The 20155-nt window shown below is 34.6% G+C and overlaps 1 protein-coding gene across 1 annotated transcript in view; it reads left to right on the forward strand.

The window, feature by feature from the left end:
- The window catches only part of LOC145268713 (laminin subunit gamma-1-like), a 283372-nt gene that overhangs the window by 247998 nt on the left and 15219 nt on the right, over nt 1-20155 (forward strand). The window contains exons 19-24 of the mRNA XM_080124256.1: nt 3129-3438; nt 4092-4229; nt 5170-5347; nt 11323-11445; nt 14028-14142; nt 14341-14540. Of these exons, the coding sequence (XP_079980382.1) occupies nt 3129-3438; nt 4092-4229; nt 5170-5347; nt 11323-11445; nt 14028-14142; nt 14341-14540 (1064 nt within the window). The remainder of the gene's footprint in view (nt 1-3128; nt 3439-4091; nt 4230-5169; nt 5348-11322; nt 11446-14027; nt 14143-14340; nt 14541-20155) is intronic.

Below are 20155 nucleotides of genomic sequence, written 5' to 3' on the forward strand. Positions count from 1 at the left end.
AGCAGAAAACACTATCAATAATTCCCCCCACTCTTTATCTGTGCCTAAACCTAAACGTAGATTCCATGAACAAAGCTTCTTAGAACTGCACACCTGTGGAATTGTCTTCCGTTTTCCTGCTTTCCAGCTGACTACAATATGGTTGTCTTCAAGTCCAATGTAAACAAGTTCTTAAGTTAACAAATTTACCGGATTTCCATTACTAACGAGTGCTATATTGTCCAATTCATTACTGTACACTCATTAACCCTTATCCTCGAGTGGTCTCTGGGCCTTGATAAATGGTTATGCATATGTAAAAAAAATTTTTTTTTTTAAATACTCCTCTCAATAATAAATTCCAATTAATTAAATTATATACAGATTTTATTTTCGGCAAACTATTCCGGAACTATGGTGGAAAGGTCGTGAAACAACTAAAAGACGAGCATAATAAAAAAATTTTTTTTTTTATATTTTTTTTAATATTTTTTTTTTAATATTTTTTTTTTAATATTTTTTTTTAATATTTTTTTTTTAATATTTTTTTTTTAATATTTTTTTTTTAATATTTTTTTTTTAATATTTTTTTTTTAATATTTTTTTTTTAATATTTTTTTTTTAATATTTTTTTTTTAATATTTTTTTTTTAATATTTTTTTTTTAATATTTTTTTTTTAATATTTTTTTTTTAATATTTTTTTTTTAATATTTTTTTTTTAATATTTTTTTTTTAATATTTTAAGAGTGTTGTTTAGTAAGGTGTTTAGCAATAACACTGTAGCCAGAAATATACATATATACAGGGTGTCTCAAAAAAATGTACTCGCACTTCAACTGTTATCAGCATTGTTTGGACAATAATGACCATCAATTTGAACATTCGCGAACACGATTCTTCAATTACATTTGTCTTTTGTATTCAAAACTATTTTATTTTAACGTCAGGGTGTGAGTTCCGTTATAGAAACGTTGATTTAATTTGAATAAAATAAAATGCGCTTGAAAGCCAAATTACAACGCAATATTACGAAAATAAACGAATATTTTACTTGCTTTAAATTTATAATTTAAATATTTCGAAGTCGAACTCCATACTCAATATTTTGTACATCTTTCTTCTTTCTTGCCATGTTGTAAAGTCGGAGAAAGGAAAGTCAGTAGTAAAGATCCGCGCGTTCTCTCGGCGGTTGTATTTTGAAATGCTGAAACGATGCGTTGGCTATGCGAGATTAAACTCAGAGGTATAAGTTCCGTTATAGAAGCGTTGATTTAATTTGAATAAAATAAAGTATGCATCGGATGCGCTATGATTTAAATATATTTCGGAGTCAAACTCCATTCTCAGTATTGTTGTACTTTTTTTTTTTTTTTTATATTGCCATATTGTAAAGTTAGAGAAAGAAAAGTCAGTAATAAAGATCCACACGGTGTCTCTCAGCGGTTGTATATACAGGGTGATTCCCCCCCCCAAAAAAAAAAACGGGCCCCAACTCTAATTAGGCCCCGTTTCTTAGTGTTTTGTCCGAATGAAATGAAACGAAACTTTGGTCATAACTAGTTTATTATATTCAAAACATCACATCAAAACACTAGGGTCTTTTTTTTCTCCGATTTACAGCATATGTTCTAGATGGCCTCCATTTAGCTCCGTGCATTTCGTTTTTTTTTTTTTGGGGGGGGGGGGTCACCCTGTATAAATTTCAAACAAGTATATCTGTTTATTTTCGTAATATTCAGTTGTAATTTAAAGCTTTCAAGTGCACCTGATGCATATTGTATTTTATTCAACCGGTGCTACCAGATCAGGCTGTCTAGTGGCGTATATATATATATATATATATATATATATATATAATGTGTGTGTTTTTGGCAATGTTAACAAATACGGAAGATGGCGGCTGTGAACGGATGTAAAAAATGGAATGCGAATCTTAGAGAAACGAAATTAGCAAATCGACTGTCCAGCCTAGCAAGAAAAAAACTACTCAACTGCAGATAACTAATAATAAGCGTGTCTTAATTGTTAACTAATCTGTACTTGTTATGAATATCTTAATAATGAAATGAAATAACTAAAAAAAATTTTATTCAACTAGTTTCACATAGCATTCTAATAAACGGATACCGTAAAAATCTCATATAAAATAACTGGATACAACATCGAATACTATTCCCAAAATAACTGGATTCGGCATTAAATAACCCACAAAGGGTTGATATGCCGTTAAAAAAAATATATTTTATTCAAATTAAATCCACGCTTCTATAACGGAACTCGCACCCCTGATATTAATCTCGCGTAGCCAGCGCACCGTTCCGGCATTTCAAAATACAACCGCTGAGAGACAACGCGCGGATCTTTACTAACTGACCTTTATTTTTCCAACTTTACAATATGGCAAGAAAGAAGAAAAAAAAATGTACAAAATAATGAGGATGGAGTTTTACTCCGAAATATATTTAAATTATAAATTTCAAATAAGTTTAATATTTATTTTCGTAATATTGCGTTGTAATTTGACTTTCAAATACACCTGATATATATTTTATTATTATTCCATTTTACTTAATGACTTTAGCGTCATTCGAAGTGTGAGTACATTTTTAGACTCCTTGTCTATTTCTTTTATATGTAAACCAAAGGGAGATAATTCTGTATATTATATAGAAGCAAAATCATTCGGTTATCCTCAAATTCTGCGAGTCTTTACTTTAGTCAGTTGATCGATTTGCTTCACGATGAATGCCATGGAAAAGTTACTTCTGATTAATGTTTGCCAGTTTAAAAATATTCTGAAAAATGGCCAAGTTCGTTTGTATTTGAAAACTGGTAAACATTTATAAGACTTTTCCAGGGTATTCATTGTGAATTGGAATGATCAGCTACCAAAAAAAAAAAAGTAAACAAATACACGGAATTTGACGATAAGACGGACAGCTGCTTTTTTTTTTTTTTCCTATTTTTTTTTATTTTCATTATATCTTCAATGAAATCTAATTCCTCAACTCCCTCTTATTTTATAATCTATATAAATTTATAATCTAATGTTAACGTGTGACCTTTCGGCTTTTATTTTTTTATTTTATTTTATTTTTATTTTATTTTATTTTTATTTTATTTTATTTTTATTTTATTTATTTTTTAGCCGTTAACAGCACGTTCGGAAACCAGCTGAAGGATCTGGAGAAGGCAATCGAAGAAATAATGGCGAAGTGCGGTTTGATATCAAACAGCCTGACAGATATGGACAGCGATGTACGTACAAGTCGGCGGTACATTGACGAGGCAAAGGAAGCCATTCGGAGAGCTGAGAACGAGGTGGATAAGGCCCACAATTACTTGAATATCGAAGGTCAAGCTGCGCTACGAAGAGCCAAGTCGACTATCGAGAAATACGGAATAAAGTCTCAGGAAATGACAAGGATAGCTGAAATGGCCAGGATTGCGGCCAACAGGTCAGTGGATTATCGCATTTGTGTGTCCCCCCCATGTTACTTCGTATGAGGGTGCTAGCTCCTCCGTTTTTCCACGTGGGCGTGTCAGCTTCCCCCCCCCTCTGTTTTTCCACGTGGGCGTGTCAGCTTCCCCCCCCCCACCACTGTTTTTCCACCTGGGCGTGTCAGCTTCACCCGCCCCCACTGTTTTTCCACCTGGGCGTGTCAGCTTCACCCTTCTCTCTTGTTGTTTTTCCACGTGGGCGTGGCTCTCTTCCTTTTGTTTTTTTTTTTCGTTTTTTTTTTTTTTGTTTTTTTTTTCACATGAGCGTGCCTCTACTTACTCTATCTCTCTCCATATGAGCGTGCTACCCCTAAGTTCCTCTCTCCTGGTATGTGTGCCTCCCCATTCCTCACTCCTTCTCTCTAAGCAAACCTTTCTCTTGTACTCCTGCAAACTCGTGCCGTTCCTTCTCTGCACCCACACATAATTTTTCTCTCATCTTGTATGCATACTCACGTATGCATCTCCCCCAGCGCTCATGTCTCCCTGCCTCTATGTTCCCCCTCTTCTAACCCTAACTCTTCTGTGTCAGCCAATCTTTTGAGTTCGTGCCTATACTATTTTTTTTGTTTTACTCAAATTATGTTTTTCCGTATTTTCTCTTTCACAGGCAAATGAACGACGCAAAGATCATTAATCAAACCGCTCATGAAGCCTTGCAAACGTCTCGCGAAGCCCTTGAGCTTGCCAAGGAAATGTCAGAGCGTCCATCAGAACTTGCCAACGAAATCCACAAGCTGATATCACGGTAAGATTTACTGTTTCTTGTGCTAAATGAAAAATTATTGAATTCTCTTCCTGCTCAGGTTCTTTAAATGTACATTTGTATGTAAAAAAAAAAAAAAAAAAAAAATTGCCGGTAATATAAACTGGAACAAATCTATTGAGGACGTTACAAAGGCTGCTGCGAGGAAGGTGTGCTCCCTCTATCATGCTAGAAAACTGCTCGCACTTGAGAGTATCCTGTACCTCTACAAGGCCACCATTCATCCATGCATGGAGTATTGTTGCCACATCTGGGCTGGTGCATCTACCACTAGTCTCTCCTTCTTGTATAGTCTCTCCCTCTTGTATAGGGTCCAAAAAAAGGTCTTCAATCTAATAGGTCCCACTTTGTCAACTAAGCTCCAACCCCTGTCCCATCACCGCAATGTTGCGTCCCTGTGCCTGTCTTACAAGTATTTTAATGGAATGTGTTCTGATGAACTCGTTGCACTTGTGCCCCCTCAACATACATATCCCCAACAAACCCGCTTAGCAACAAAATCGCACCCCTTCACTGTTGAAGTCTCTAAATACCACAGAGCATTCTACTCTAATAGTTTCTTCCCTCGAACAGCTAGACTTTGGAATTCCCTTCCTGCTACCTGCTTTGCAAACTGTACTGATATGCAGGAGTTCAAATGCAACGTAAACCAACAATTTTATGGGCATAGTTCCAATTAATAGCCCCTTGCATCAAAGTGGCAATGTGTCTTGTTTCGGGGTGAAAGTGAAAAAAAAAAATTTTTTTTTTTTTTTTAAATGTAATTTTCTTTAATATTATGCATTTTATATTTTGTACTTTATCTCCTTTCTAAATTTTTCACTTGTGCTATAATAAAGAAAAAAATCTTTTTATATATAAAAAAAAATCTAATTTTCTTTAATGTTAACCTTTTTTCTTTTTTTTTTTATCTGTCTTGTAGACATGACAACAATAAACGACTGTACGAACAAACGCTATCGCTCTCTGAGGACGCAAAAAGGAAGGCCATAATGGCTCACGAGGAGGCGTTGAAGATCAACGTCAATATTGGAAAGTATAACCTGTCCGATGTTAATGTGGATCACCTGATAAAGGAAGCTGAACGTATTCAACAAGAGGTAAGCAGTGTTTCCACCGGGGAAATCGTCTTTAAATGCAAGTTAGAACTCGATGATAAATTGATAATATATATACTAGCGGGACCCGTGAAAATTCCACAGGGGACTCATTCATATATAATATATTGATATTGGCATTGTGCAGATGTTCAGTGTAAATGGAGACGCTCTGATATTGTAGCTCTTTTGTTAAAACTGCAAAAGTATTTATCTAAGCTAGCACGAACGCCCGACCGTAAAGTACGCTTAAATATGATATTTTAATTCTTGCAGATTTCGTATATATTATTATAGAGTTAATGTTCTATCGATTTTTATATAGTACAAAGTTGTGATTTCAAATAAAAAAAAAAAAATATATCCATATGATTTGGGTGCATTAGCTTGAATCGAAACCGAAATAAAAACTTATGAAAAAAATATATGTATATATATATAACTTGAGTTCCTTCAGCCATAATCGAAACCGGAACCAAAACTTATGAAGAATTCTTGATAAAATTATTTATATTAAAAAAAAAAAAAAAAAAAAATAGATGACTTCAGTGGCATTAGCTATAGTCGAAACCGAAACCAAAACTTATGAAGAATTTTTGGTAAAATTATTTATAAGAAATAGAACATAACAATTAAATGACCCGGATGTAAGCGTGACAGGTAAAAGAATACACACGCTATCGTATTAATATATAGATAAGTTAATAAAATATTTATAGTAATTAAGTTACAGGGACTTCCAGGTTTTATCCTCGTAAGGAACCATAGCCTAACGATTCTTTATAGGGATGTAAATGGGAAGCCTATTATAAACATATTTCCATGCTATGATCATATATTGAGCACTGTTGAATACCTAACTATGCTCATGTATTGAGCACTGTTGAAGTAAATACTGAAAATCGATCCAGACGTAACTCAGCGGTCGCTCGACTTTCCCCGAAACCTGACGTCAATAGCTCGGGTTTTGCTGTTGTTGACGTAACATAAAGCTGAGCCAATTAGAATGCCATGCAGTGATTTTCAACTTGACTGCCCCAACGTAGTATAAACACCCTCAACCTCCCCATGTTATGAACGGCTTTTGGAATAACCCCCCCCCATCTCCCCATGTTAAGAACGACTTTCATAGTTTGGGGGGGGGTATTCCGAAAACCGTTCATAACATAGGGGGGTTGAGGGTGTTTATATACTACGCTGGGGAAGGTCGTAAAAAATACCTTTAAAAAAAAATTTTTTTTTTTTTTTTTTTTTTTACGTAGCGTTGTTATTTCATCGGCAACGCTCAACATTATCCGACTGTTGACGTCATGTTCTGGGGAAAGCCGGGCAAACGCTGAGTTACGTCTGGATCAGTATCTACATGAATACCGTGTATACACACACATCTATCTATATATCTATAAAAGTGAACGTGTCTGTGTGTACATTTCCCTACGCAATAACTCTGTCAATTTAAAGTCTACAGACTCGAAATTTTATATACAGGGTACTGAGATTTGGGAAAATCGATGTGATCGGTTTTTGGCCAGAAATTTGGTTGTCAAGGGGGTCAAAATTCAACGATTTGACCTTTGATAACTCTACCAAACTCCTCCGACAATTTTGGGTCTAAACACTTGAAATTTTAGATATAGGTTTCTTGAACAATGATCTAACTTAATAACTTGATTTGAGCCCAAAAACAAATGTTAAGGGGTCATAATAGAGGTCAAAGTTAAAACAATTGACCGTTTTTCTCAGCATACATCTCCAAACACCCGGGTAACGTCGGGCACCCATGCTAGTATATCTATAAAAGTGAATTGTCTGTGTTTGTACATTTTCCTACCAAACTATTCTGTCAATTTTCAGTCAACAGACTCGAGATTTAACATAAGGAGTATTGAGATTCGGGAAAATCTGTTTAATAAGTTTTCAGACAGAAATTTGGCTGTCAAGGGGTCAAAGTTCAACGATTTGACCTTCGAAAACTCTACTAAACTCCTCTGCCAATTTTGGATTTTAACACTTGAAATTTTAGATGTAGGTTCCTTGGACATAGATCAAACTTTTTAATTCGATTTGAGCTCAAAACAATCAATGTTAAGGGGTCAAAATTGGGGTCAAAATTTTAAAAATTTGACCTTTCAGCTAATTTTTGGTCTAAACATCTGAAATTTTACATAAAATGTATTCAGCCATGAGGCAAGCTTTTCAATCAGTTTTTCGCCGAAAATTTGGCCGTCAAAGTTCAAAAGAGTTGACCTTTGCGGTGTCTAGCAAACTATTCAACCAATTTTTGGTCTAAACATTTGAAATTTTGCATAAAGGGTACTCGGACATGCAGCAAGATGTTTAATCAGTTTTGGACGAAAATTTGGCTGCCAATAGGTCAAAGTTGAAGACTCTACCAAACTCCTCCGCCAATTTTGAGTCTAAACACTTGAAATTGCTACGTTGATGCAAGGGGGGGAGCTACTATCTAGGACATAATTTGTAGGGATACTATGTAGGGGATTGAGTAGCGAGATGTTTGTTTACATTACACTTGAACTTATTATAGTAAGGGAAGCAGGGACCCGGAAGGGAATTCCAAAATCTGTCAGTTTAAGGGAAGAAACTATTAGAGTAAAAGGCTTTCTGTAATCTGGAAATCGCTACTGTGAAGGGGTGGAATTTAGCTGTTTGTCAGGGGTAGAAGGGCTTGTAGACTGTCGGAGCATCTACCATTAAAATACTTATAAAACAGGCAGTGCTTCAGACGATGTAACTTCTAATCTTCTTCAGTTACATCTTAAATCATATTTATTTATTTTTGTTTATTTGCGAACAGTTATCATTTTTATAGTTGTTGTTTCACGACGTTTCAGCCAACTATTTAATTCTACCTTCCATCAAAGAAATAGGATGCTTCCAAAGAATATAACCCTCTCCCCAAAAAGACCCTTTAATATAATAGACAATCTATATATCTATAAACGTGAACGTGTCTGTGTACATTTTCCAACGCAATAACTCTGTCAATTTTCATTCTACAGACTCGAAATTTGATATACAGGGTACTGAGATTTGGGAAAATCTTTTTAATCTATTTTCGGCCAGAAATTTGGCTATTAAGGGGTCAAAGTTCAACGATTTGACCTTTGAGAACTCTACCAAACTCCTCCGCTAATTTTGGGTCTAAACACTTGAAATTTTAGATATAGGTTCCTTGGACATGGATCTAACTTAATAACTTGATTTGAGCCCCAACAAATTTTAAGGGGTCAAAGTTTAAAAAAAAAAAATTGACCTCTTTTTTTATGCTCAACATACACCTCCAAACACCCGGGCAACGTCGGGCTGAAATTCTAGTAGTATAATAATATTAATATCGAATGACTGAATTGTTGATGTGTTATCACAACGAAATATTGACATCAAGCATCCAAACTGCAAAAAATCAAATACTAGAACTTTTCTAGTCCAAAATAAATGTCAAAACTACTGGATTGATTTCCCAAACAACAAACGATACAAAATCATGTCAAAAATAACAAAACAGGGAAATCAAAAAACAAACAGCAGAAAACAAAATGTCATACTAACAAGACTGAGAATAGGTCATACACACCTAACACATTCCTACCTTCTAAAAGGAGAAACACAACCACAATGTATTCCCTGCCAAACACCACTCACTACAAAGCACCTGCTAACCGAGTGCATAGACCTCTCAGAAATCAGGGAAGAACATTGAAAGGAAAAAACCCCAAGAAAATCTTTGGAAAAAAAACAACATCGGAAAAATCCTATCCTATATCAAAGAAATAGAATTCTTCCAAAGAATATAGCCCCCCCCCCCAAAAAAAAGACCCTTTAATATAATGCACAACAGTATTATAATATTGATATCAAATGACTGAATTGTTCAAGTGCTATTACAACGAAATATAAATATCAAGCATCCAAACCGCAAAAAAAAATTTAAAAAATTAAATACCAATCTTTTTTCTAAAAGATGAAACTTAAAATTTGAACAAATACAAAAGTAACCCATCAACGCAATACAACAAAAACTCCTAGTAAAAAAAAACAAATGTTATAACAAAATCCCATTGGGAAAACCCTAAACAATTTCAGCATGAAATGACCGTCGCCTCCCCCAGGAGGGTTGCTTGGTTGAGGAACGTCTTGGGAACGCAACTAGCTTCTCGGGGAATAAACAATATCCAACGATATCTAAATGATACACATGCTGGAAACATTAACGAAAACAGGTCGCTCCGTCGTCAGCTATAGCCGTCCTGCACGGGTCGCATTATGTGTGGTCACTGCAGGCATCTTCCCATCGTCGCTTGTTGCATGTTCATTGTGTCGTTACAGGCAGCTTTCTGTCGTCGGCATTAATGGTAAGCTGAAATCGAACACTTGTATAAAAACAGCGAGCGAATGCATTTTTATAAAAATATATATAATTAAAGGTTTAACAATCAAGAGTACATTTAGCCGACCCATCGCGTATGGCGTGCAAAACCTTAACTGGTTTAAATCAATGAAATTCTATTTCATTTCTCTCTTTCTTCATTGAAAGAGAGAGAAAAGGAGTGAATGAGAGAAAGAAAGAGAGAGACAAATATGCGTTTCACGCAATGTTTTATTTTTCAACTTCAGATATCCGAGTGTAAGTCTGACCTTTAAAAGTTTCATAAACACCTGTCATTAAAACCCAACCAACATGATCTAACGTTCCCAACCCCACAAAACACCTGCATGAAACGTTTTTAACTTCATCACAAAGTCAGGCACAAGGTTAGAAGCTAGATATAGGGGTTATTAATGTAGAAGCCCTTAGCTCCTACAAAAGGGACTACGTCATTGTGCCACAAACCAACCAACCAACCAAAAAAAAAACAAAAAAAACAGCCAACTAATCATCTGGCCTTCGTCGGGTGAGTAATCACGATGGGATAGGAATGCTGACTCTCTCAACTGCATCCTCAGCAACCACTGCCTTACATAGTTGTCGTCTCAATGTGCAGTGGATAGACGTTGAATCTATGGTTCTAGGTGAGCATTGTCTGAAGATAGCAATTTCAATCGTATTCAAAGGCGACCAGAGGATTAGTTGACCAAAACGTGCTGAGCTGACAATAACTATGGAAGGTGATCTCTGACTTTGTTGGTAGTTCAATCACTCCATTTGATCCCTAGAATCCTTTTAAGGCATTTGGAATCAAACGCATCTAATTTCCTCTCTTGGTTGATTTTTGAGATGCCACAAATAAAAAAAAAACGAACAAAAAACAGCGAACGTGATGGAAAAATAAATTTTAAAAAAAAACGAACAAAAAACAACGAACGTGATGGAAAAATAAATAAAAAAACGAACAAAAAACAACGAACGTGATGGAAAAATAAAAAAATAAAAAACGAACAAAAAATGGCATAAATAACCCTGTTTCAATATTAAAGCTTAAAAAATTGAAGAAAAAAATATATATCTCGGCTCGAATGTGCAATTTTAAGATAGCACTGCTACTATAACGACTGGTCTATGACCGAAATTAGGTCGTTTTTTTTTTTTATATTTAAACTAATTTAAAAAAGAACGTTTTTTGTGCATGCATGTTTGGCTAAATTGTCATGAAGGAACGATTTTTTGCTTCCCCTTCCTGTAGAAAAGTGCCCAGGTGAAAGAATTGATGTTTCTAGTCAATTTTTCGATATTTGTCATTCGAAGGGTCGAGCTTCAAAATGATACCGATCTTATGAAAATCCGTCGCCTCTGTCGAAAGTTTTTGTGAGACCTGCAATACATACATACATTTAAAGAGGCAGGTGAGATTTATATTATAGATGGTGAGCCTAAGTATACCGAAACAACTTCCAGAAGAGTGTCACTTAAAACTGATTATGCTTAACACTTTTATCCGCTGCGCAATCCTCATCAAAAAAGTAATGCAGTATAATATCCTTTGATTTTATTTGATTTTATTTTTCTATCCCTTCTAAAGGCTCGTGAGATGAGAAACGTCGTTCAAGACACCCTCAACGAAAATGAAAACATTCTCAACGCCGTCTATAAAGAGAAAAAAAAGGCCCTATTATTGTTGGAAGAGGCCGACATCAAACAGCAGGTAGGTCAACTATTGTAATCTTTATGCGGATTGATGATAGATATTGACGCTTATGAAATGATCGCAATTCCTCGCTGCGTTATTTCTACAAATATAAGGGAGTTAACTCTCGTATTTTTTTAAACAAACCATGAACAAACTAAGGGAGGTAAGTTGGGTTTTTTTTTTTTTAATGTATTTTGTTAACAATATTTTTAGGTACTTATGTATAATATGGACAGTATTATAGTCGGAATTTTTCCGAGCAGTTTACATAAAACGCCGGAAAGTGTCCAAACACTGAGCCAATAAAATTGTAGCAGTAATAGAAAAAGTGGCAATCTGAAATCTTCCCTTATTGGTTTAAGGGAGGTAAATCTATTTTTACTAAAATACTTGAAAAATATTTTTCCTTACACTTAATTGAATGTTTAATTTAAGAAAAATGACAATATCATCGCATTTTACTTTTTTATTATTAATGTCATAAAGCTTTCGGTAAATTTTCAGATTAGGTCCACCTCCACAATTTTCTTTTAAATGACAACTTTTAAAGGTTTTCGACTATACTGAATACGAAAATCGCATTGAAAATTTGCAGAAGTAGTTATCGAGATATAAAAAGTTGTATTATGCATTGTATTCTTTGGCGGCCATCTTTTTACGCGCGTGTGCGCGCACCATAAACAAATCTACTCATCTATGACTGACACTGCATGCGCGTAAAAAAAGATGGCTGTCAAAAAATACAATGCATAATAAAATTTTTAATATCTCGATAACTACTTATTTATGCAAAATTTCAATGCGATTTTCGTATTCAGCATAGTCGAAAATCTATAAGTTTTCATTTAAAAGAAAATTCTGGAGGTGGACCTAATCTAAAACACCAGTATATAGCGGTTAATGTGAACCACATTTTTTAACAAATAAAAAAATAATAATAATGAAAGATAAAGTTTTAAAATGATTAAATGTGTTTTATTTTATAATTTAAAATTTAAAATATTGAACAATACAAATAATACGTTGGTTAGTTAACAAATAAACAAAAAAAGAGATAATGCAAGATGAAGTTTAAAACTTGATCTTTCATTATTTCTTTTTTTATTTGTTAAACGTGATTAAATTAAATTTTAATCATAGGATTACACTTTCAATAATCACATAAATATAAACAAACGTTTGTTCACATTAATCGTTATATACCGGTGTTAACCCAACGTGTCCTTTTTGTGATAATAGGCTTCGTGGCTATTTGTACAACCAAACGGCAAATCTGCCGAAAATGCTAACCACCTGAAGAAGGCCAGAAGAATAGTTGGCCGAAACGTGGTAAAACAATTATGAAGATAAGAATAATAGTTCGCAAATAAATATACAAATTACTCATCTCAAAGGATTCCAATGACAATAATATATAATTGAAATAGTTTAAAAAAAAATCATTTTTTTCTTACAATTCTTGGTAAGATATATTTAATTGGCTTAGACCAATAAGTTAAGATTCCGAATTGCCAAAAGGTCATTTAAGAAAACATTTTTTATCATTCGTTTATTATAAAACAAAATATTTAAAAGCAACAACAAAAAAAAAATCTAAAAAATTATACCCTTTTTTTTTTTTTTTAAATTATACCTTTTTTAAATTATACCTTTTTTTTTTGTTCTAAAAATTATACCTTTTTTAAATTACACCTTTTTTTTTTGTTTTAAAATTATACCTTTTTTTATTTTACCTATTTTTTGTCTTAAAAAGTATACCTTTTTTTAAATTATACCTATTTTTTTGTCTTAAAAATTATACCTTTTTTTAAATTATACCTTTCTTGTTTTGTTTTAAAAATTATACCTTTTTTTAATTACACCTTTTTTTGTTTTAAAATTATACCTTTTTTTATTTATTTTACCTATTTTTTGTCTTAAAAAGTATACCTTTTTTTGTTTTAAAAAGTATATCTTTTTTAAATTCTACCTTTTTTTTTTGCTTTAAAAATTATACCTCTTTTTTTAAATTACACCTTTTAATTTAAATTATACCCTTTTTTGTTTTGTTTTAAAAATTATACCTTTTTATTTTACGTTTCTGAATTTTTGAGATGAGGATTGGTTATTCATATTATTTGGATTCTTCGGACTACTGTTCTCATCTTGAATTTTATTTTCACAACGTTTCAGCCGCTATAACCTCCGACCTTAAGATATATCTGTCAAACTCTGGGAACGTGTCTGTCGAAGTTGAGAATTTTGACGGAATTTCTAGCAGAACCTTTTATTTACTTCACGGGGTTAGCTTGCTCTCGTTCCGTCAGCCATGACTGGATAAAGATTTGAAGTAATTTGCAATTGTATTTTTCCATCGCTCAGACAATCAGGAGAATAACATGTTCACGAATATTATGGTACAGTGTTGTTTGTTATCTTTAATTGCTTCTCTTGCTAAGAGAAGGATGAAGAACAGATAAACATCCCTACAAGTGCCACATCATCACTATATTTACAAGTAAATATCGCTGATTACTTTAAAACTGTTGACAGAGAAAATAACAGGAAAAAAAATAATTTCGCTTGTTTGTTTTAATTTTATTTTATTCACCTTTTAGGAAGCTGATAATCTTATGGCCAAGGTATATACGGCCAACATCAAAGCCCGAGAGGCTGCAGAAAGGGGCGAAGAAATCCTTAAAGAAGCCCAAGACACTTTAAAAATTTTGAAAAGTGAGTAAAATTGTTCAGTTCATTAATTTATTTCTCTCTCTATCGCTGTCTCGCTCTCCCTCTCTCTCTCTCTCTCCCTCTCTCTCTCTCCCCCTCTCTCTCTCTCTCTCTCTCTCTGACTCTCGCTTTTGAAATGTATTTTCCCTTCAATATGCTCGACCTGATAATTTTTAACGCCTTTTCAAAATGTTTCTATAGACTTTAACTCAAACGTGGTACGAAATAAGGACAATGCGGAGAAGTCACTGAAGAAAGTGTCTAAAATCACAAAGATGATCGAAGAAGCCGAACAGAAAACTGAAAAGGCGAGACGGGCATTGAGTGGTGCCGACCAAAATGCTACGGATGCTTTTATGATTGCAGAAAAGGCCAAGGAACTTGCAGGCAATGCTTCAAAGGTCAGTGTGACCCAATACATTTTTTCGATAGTTTTTTAAAACTTTTTTATTTCATTTTATTTTATTTTTTTTTATACTATAAAAGGTTGTTTTAGTACTACCAGGGTTATTACAGAATTAATGCACCAACGTCACTGAAGTAATTAAACACACAGAAAAACCTAGGTTTATATTAAAAAAAAATGACAATATACATGCATATATATGCGGTTTGTGTTTACTATTAGCTTTTTATGCAAATATTACGCAAGTATAAATCATGTAGAATATCTGCATGAATTACACGTAATAGTTAACTAAAGATGATCATCTCATAAGAAAACCGAAAAAACTAATAGGAAATTAATTAAAATAAATGTTTAAAAGAATATGCAAATTAGCTATATCTTTTGCAGATGCATGCAATTCTACGATCCATATATAACAAGGTTGTATTTTTTTTTAATAGAAAGATTTTTTTAATGAGTATCAATACACAAAACACCCAAATTTATAGGCGTATGGTTTAAAAAAAAAATTTTTTTTTAAATAAAGACCCTTTCGAAAAACATTTCTCCTTTGGTTCTTTACATCTGTTATATAAAGAACTTTGTGTGGGAGTTCATTTTCTACGGGCTCCTAAACAGGTGGGCATATATATATATATATATATATATAAGAGAAAGAAAATTAAAACTGTAAGTTGAACTTTACAATAAAAATTTATTTTTCGACTGAATGCTCCAAAAACCAATTTATAAAGTCCTTATTCCGCAGAGTTTCAAAGAATGCTATTATTCTTCTCATCAGAGGACATAAAGAAATCAGCAAATTATATTTGTAGCAATGCTTAAATTTGCTAGTTATGGCATTAAGTGAAACCGCAATTTATTGCAGTTATAAATTGCCAAATAAAAAACTGAAAAAATGTTGGATATGTAAAAAATATATATAAAAAAAAACTGCACATAATATTTCAGCTTGCATGAAAATCCTCTCAAGTTGATCCGAAATGCAAAATAGTTTTTTTAGAGAGAATGGATTCCAAAATAAGTCCAGCGTGACGATGCATATAATTCGATTGGAAAGTCTTCAAAACAGCTGAAATAATGAAAATTATTTTTTCCAGGCAGTGCAGTAGCCCAAAGAGAAGTCTCTCCCCAGTCAAATGGGACCTAATAGTAAAAAGAGAGAAATCCAGTATGCGAACCTTCATCATCGGCTTAATTAGAATATATATATATATATACACTGACAGCCCACCCGGCATTGCCCGGTCATAAAATATGCTTAAATATACTTTGATTAATGCAGATTTTGTATCATATTCTACCCTATATATAGTAATGATTTAAAAAGTGAAAAAAAAAAAAAAATGACTCGTTTGCCACTACCGAGAATCGAAACCAAAACGTTTAGCTTACGATTTACTTTTTCCTTTGAAGTTAATGCCTGAGCTATGAAGACGTTTGTTGCAGGGCTAAAAATTAAAACATGAACCAACAGTTATTACGTTACGCAAGCACATTCGTCTGGCAAATTCCATTTTCTTTTTTTTTTTTTTTTTTTTTTTTTTTTCACACTTTTGCATCGATTTTCTCTGGCTAAAACCCATGTATAAAGTTTTTAAGGTTCAAATACCTTAGATATGAAGTTTCATGTCTGTAGACCAAAAACTGGCAGGAGTTTTTTTGGCAAAATTTTTTAAACATTTATATATACACATACATAAATATATATAGAAAGAGGTTTAGATGTTATTTGTTTTTGTTTTTACGATTCGTTTTTGAATTCAATCATTTACGAAAGTGCATTTTTACCTAAATGCGAGTTGGGAATAATTTTCCCTTTAACCAGTTTGGTACCCCCACATGGGGGAGCAGTATGTATATTGTTTTTAAAATATAATTATCCACTGACACGTGTTTAGTCGTCTGCAACTCATCAGAGTGGCTTATTTCGAATCTCGCTAGATCCAGCCACTCTGATGAGTTGTAGACGACGAAACACGTGTCAGTGGATAATTATATTTTAAAAAACAATATAGAAAGAGGTTTGTGTTTACTATAATCTTTTTAACGCAAATATTACACAAGTATAAATCATGTAGAATGTCTGCATGAACATAATTACAGTTAACTAACGATGATCATCCTATAACCGAAAAAAACTAATAGGGAATTAATTAAAATTAATGTTTAAAAGAATATGCAAATTAGCTTGATATTTTGCAGATGAATGCAATTCCACGATCCATATATAACCAAGTTGTATTTTTTTTAAATAAATAGAAAGATTTTAATATGAATATCAATGCACACAAAAAAAATCTATATATATATATATACACACACACACACACGCGCGCGCTGTTTTACAATAATTCACTGTTCAGAGGGAAACAACTCTCTTTTACTGAGAGATTCATTAATTTTTTTCATCTCCTAATTTAGGACGCTCAATTCAATGATATTTGTAGGGGTGCAGAAGTTTAAGCGAAATTAAATATCTTTGCCCCAAACAAAATAATAATTTTAAAAAAAAGAAATAAAACAAAATGACACCTCCTTCTGGTTTGAAATGCACCGCATTTATTTTTTAACAAAAGCAACAAGATGAATAAGCAAAGGTCCGATTGGTGAAAGTTTTTGCGAAGTCATTATGATTAGAATGTTAGATGAAAGTCCTTCGTGGAATTAATAAGATTAAAAGGTAAGTCTTTAGTGAAAATAATGCCCTTATTTTAAGTTTGGTGTTTTAACTGGCGAAGTTCGCCTTATTTAAAAGTCTCATGTGGAAAGTAATTTGTTATTAATTAGAAAATGTGCGGAATATGTGCATAATTGTGATTTTTTTTTTTTTTTTAGTGCCCGCGTGGCGTATGTAATTATAGTTTTGACGGCTTTGACAGCGACGATATTATGAAAACGAGAGGCATGTGTGACGTCAAAGCGAGAAGGGAAGAAAGAATGTGTAGAATAATCAAAAAAACTGTGTTAGTCAATAACACACAACAACAATAATAATAATAGCAGCAACACTTACCAAGGGTCCAGCTTATGCACAAGACAGACACCAGATTGAGCTGGACTGAAGGCTTGTATTTATGTACAAGCATATCCAATCAGGTGATTCAGCCAATCACAATCCAAGGAATAGACTGGCCCATGTGTGCACAATGGAATCTCCCATTGTGCCATAAATAGTTCTCCTCTTTCATGAGAAGTAACTTTAGTCTTTGTCAAGTTATCCACAACTTGAACGCTGACCGAAAGTCCACTACACAATCCAACATGGTGCTACGAACAGGATTCGAGACAGAAGATTGGGAAGACTATTTCCTCAAAGCAGGCATTTCTGCCGATTCCGCCAAGAGCTACGCTGCAACTTTTGTGAAGGAAAAACTGAGGAAAGAAAACCTTCAAGTAATGGATCGAGCCATGCTAAGAGAATTGGGAATCACAACAATGGGAGAAGCTCTGTCTATCCTTCGACAAGCCAAGGAGCCCGCTACCCAGACCACCTATGCTAAGGCACCAGCTGCCAGGCCTCCCCAACTTCATCTCGAAATGACCCCTCAACAATTCAGAAAATTTCGGATTGACTGGGAAGTATTCACCAGAATAACGGACATGCCAACTTCTCAGGCCAATACCCAGTTATACAGTTGCGCTGATGAATCCGTTCAAAACGCAATCATAAATATGTACCCTAAGTTCTTCACCACCAACCCAGACAAGCTGCTACAGATGACAGAAGCATTGGTAACTCAAAAATTAAATCCCATGGTCCATCGGATGACATTTGCATCTATATCACAGCATGAAGATGAACCCATCCAACAATACCTTGTTCGTCTTAGGTCCACGGCCATAGACTGTAATTTCTCATGCCCCAACTGCGATCACGACCTGTCCGACATTTACATCAAGGACCAATTTATCAAAGGGATATCGAATGATACGCTTCAGACCGATCTACTGGCAAAAGCCGGGTTGCTAAAAACTCTCAACCAAAATATTTGTCATGCTGAGGCATTTGAGTCTGCACTACGGGACCAAACCGCAATGACTGATACCTCAGACATAGCTACAGTCCGGATGTCAATGTATCGCAAAAAAAAAAAAAAACAGTGCTGTACGGACTAGCAGAGGCAATATTCGCATTAGCTCTACTGCTACTCACAACGATAACATTGCTGATAAGGAACCCCGTCAAACCTGCATAGGTTGCGGTAGTCACCAACACGGTACTCCAAGGACAAGTGCCCGCCATTTAACATGTCCGGCATGGAATCAAATGTGCAACACTTGTGGGAAACTTAACCATTTCTCAGCAGTGTGCCGGACAAAGAAATATCGCCCGGCAGTGATAAAAAGTTTTGAAGACCAAGAAGCTCCCATGAATACACTCATGGCCCATATCACATTCGATCAAATGAGGGGCACCATTATGACTACAGAAGGTGATCTGTTAACTGAAATAAATGCATCAGTAATCCCATTCTCACCAAAACCAGATCCCAGACAAGCTGTCAATATCCCTAGGAGTTGTAGTACAACGCTAAAGGTTTTTCCCGACAGTGGTGCCGCCATTTGTCTTGGGGGACCAAAGCATTTAATCAAAATGGGCCTCACAGAGATTAGTCTTGTCCAATCAAGAAAGATCATACGAACAGTTGGAGGTTTCACACTCATGTGTCAGGGTTGGCTACCAGTTGAGTTTGTGGTCAGAGGGAAAACAACTAAACAAGCCCTCTACATATGCAAGGGCATACAACGGCTTTATCTCAGCAGAGCAGCCTGCATCGATGTGGGAATATTGCGCAAACATTTTCCAAACCCTTTAGCAGACGTACATGAAGAGGTAGACACCGAGTCTAAAAAGTGTGTAGATCAATTGCCAAATCGCCCCAAAAACCTCCCTTTTCCCGCAACAGAAGATAACATAGGCAAACTTAAGAGCTGGCTCCTAGAAAAGTTTGCCAAAACGACATTCAACAAAGATGGGATATTTCCAGCCATGTCCGGCCCAGCTGCCCACATTCACCTCAAAGAGGGAGCAATCCCTAAAGCCAGGCATAACCCAATTCCTGTACCTTTCCACTTCAAGGAACCAGTAAGACAAGCCCTTTGGAAGGATGTAGAAAAAGGTATCATAGCTCCAGTACCCGTGGGTATGCCTACTGATTGGTGCAGTACTATGGTAATAACTGCCAAAAAGAATGGTAATCCACATAGAACAATAGATTACCAACACCTTAACTCTCAATGGAAGCGAGAAACCCACCATACTGGGTCGCCATTCCAGTTGGCACTGCAAGTGCCACCTAGAACAAAGAAAACAGTCCTAGACGCTGTTGATGGATACCACTCGATTCTCTTAGACAAAGAATCTCAACCATTAACCACCTTCATAACTGAGTGGGGACGATACATGTATCTTAGGATGCCTCAAGGATATGTCACATCTGGGGATGCTTACACTCGCAGATACGATGAGATAATAAGATATCCCACGCAAGGTGAAGATAGTAGACGATACCCTGCTATATGACTCTAGCATTGAGGGAGCCTTTTATCATACCTTCGATTTTCTGCTCCAATGTGCTAAGAATGGAATTGTGCTCAACACCG

Source organism: Euprymna scolopes, chromosome 44 (genome assembly GCF_053919585.1).
Source record: "Euprymna scolopes isolate OS-2025 chromosome 44, ASM5391958v1, whole genome shotgun sequence".
NCBI lineage: Eukaryota > Metazoa > Mollusca > Cephalopoda > Sepiida > Sepiolidae > Euprymna > Euprymna scolopes.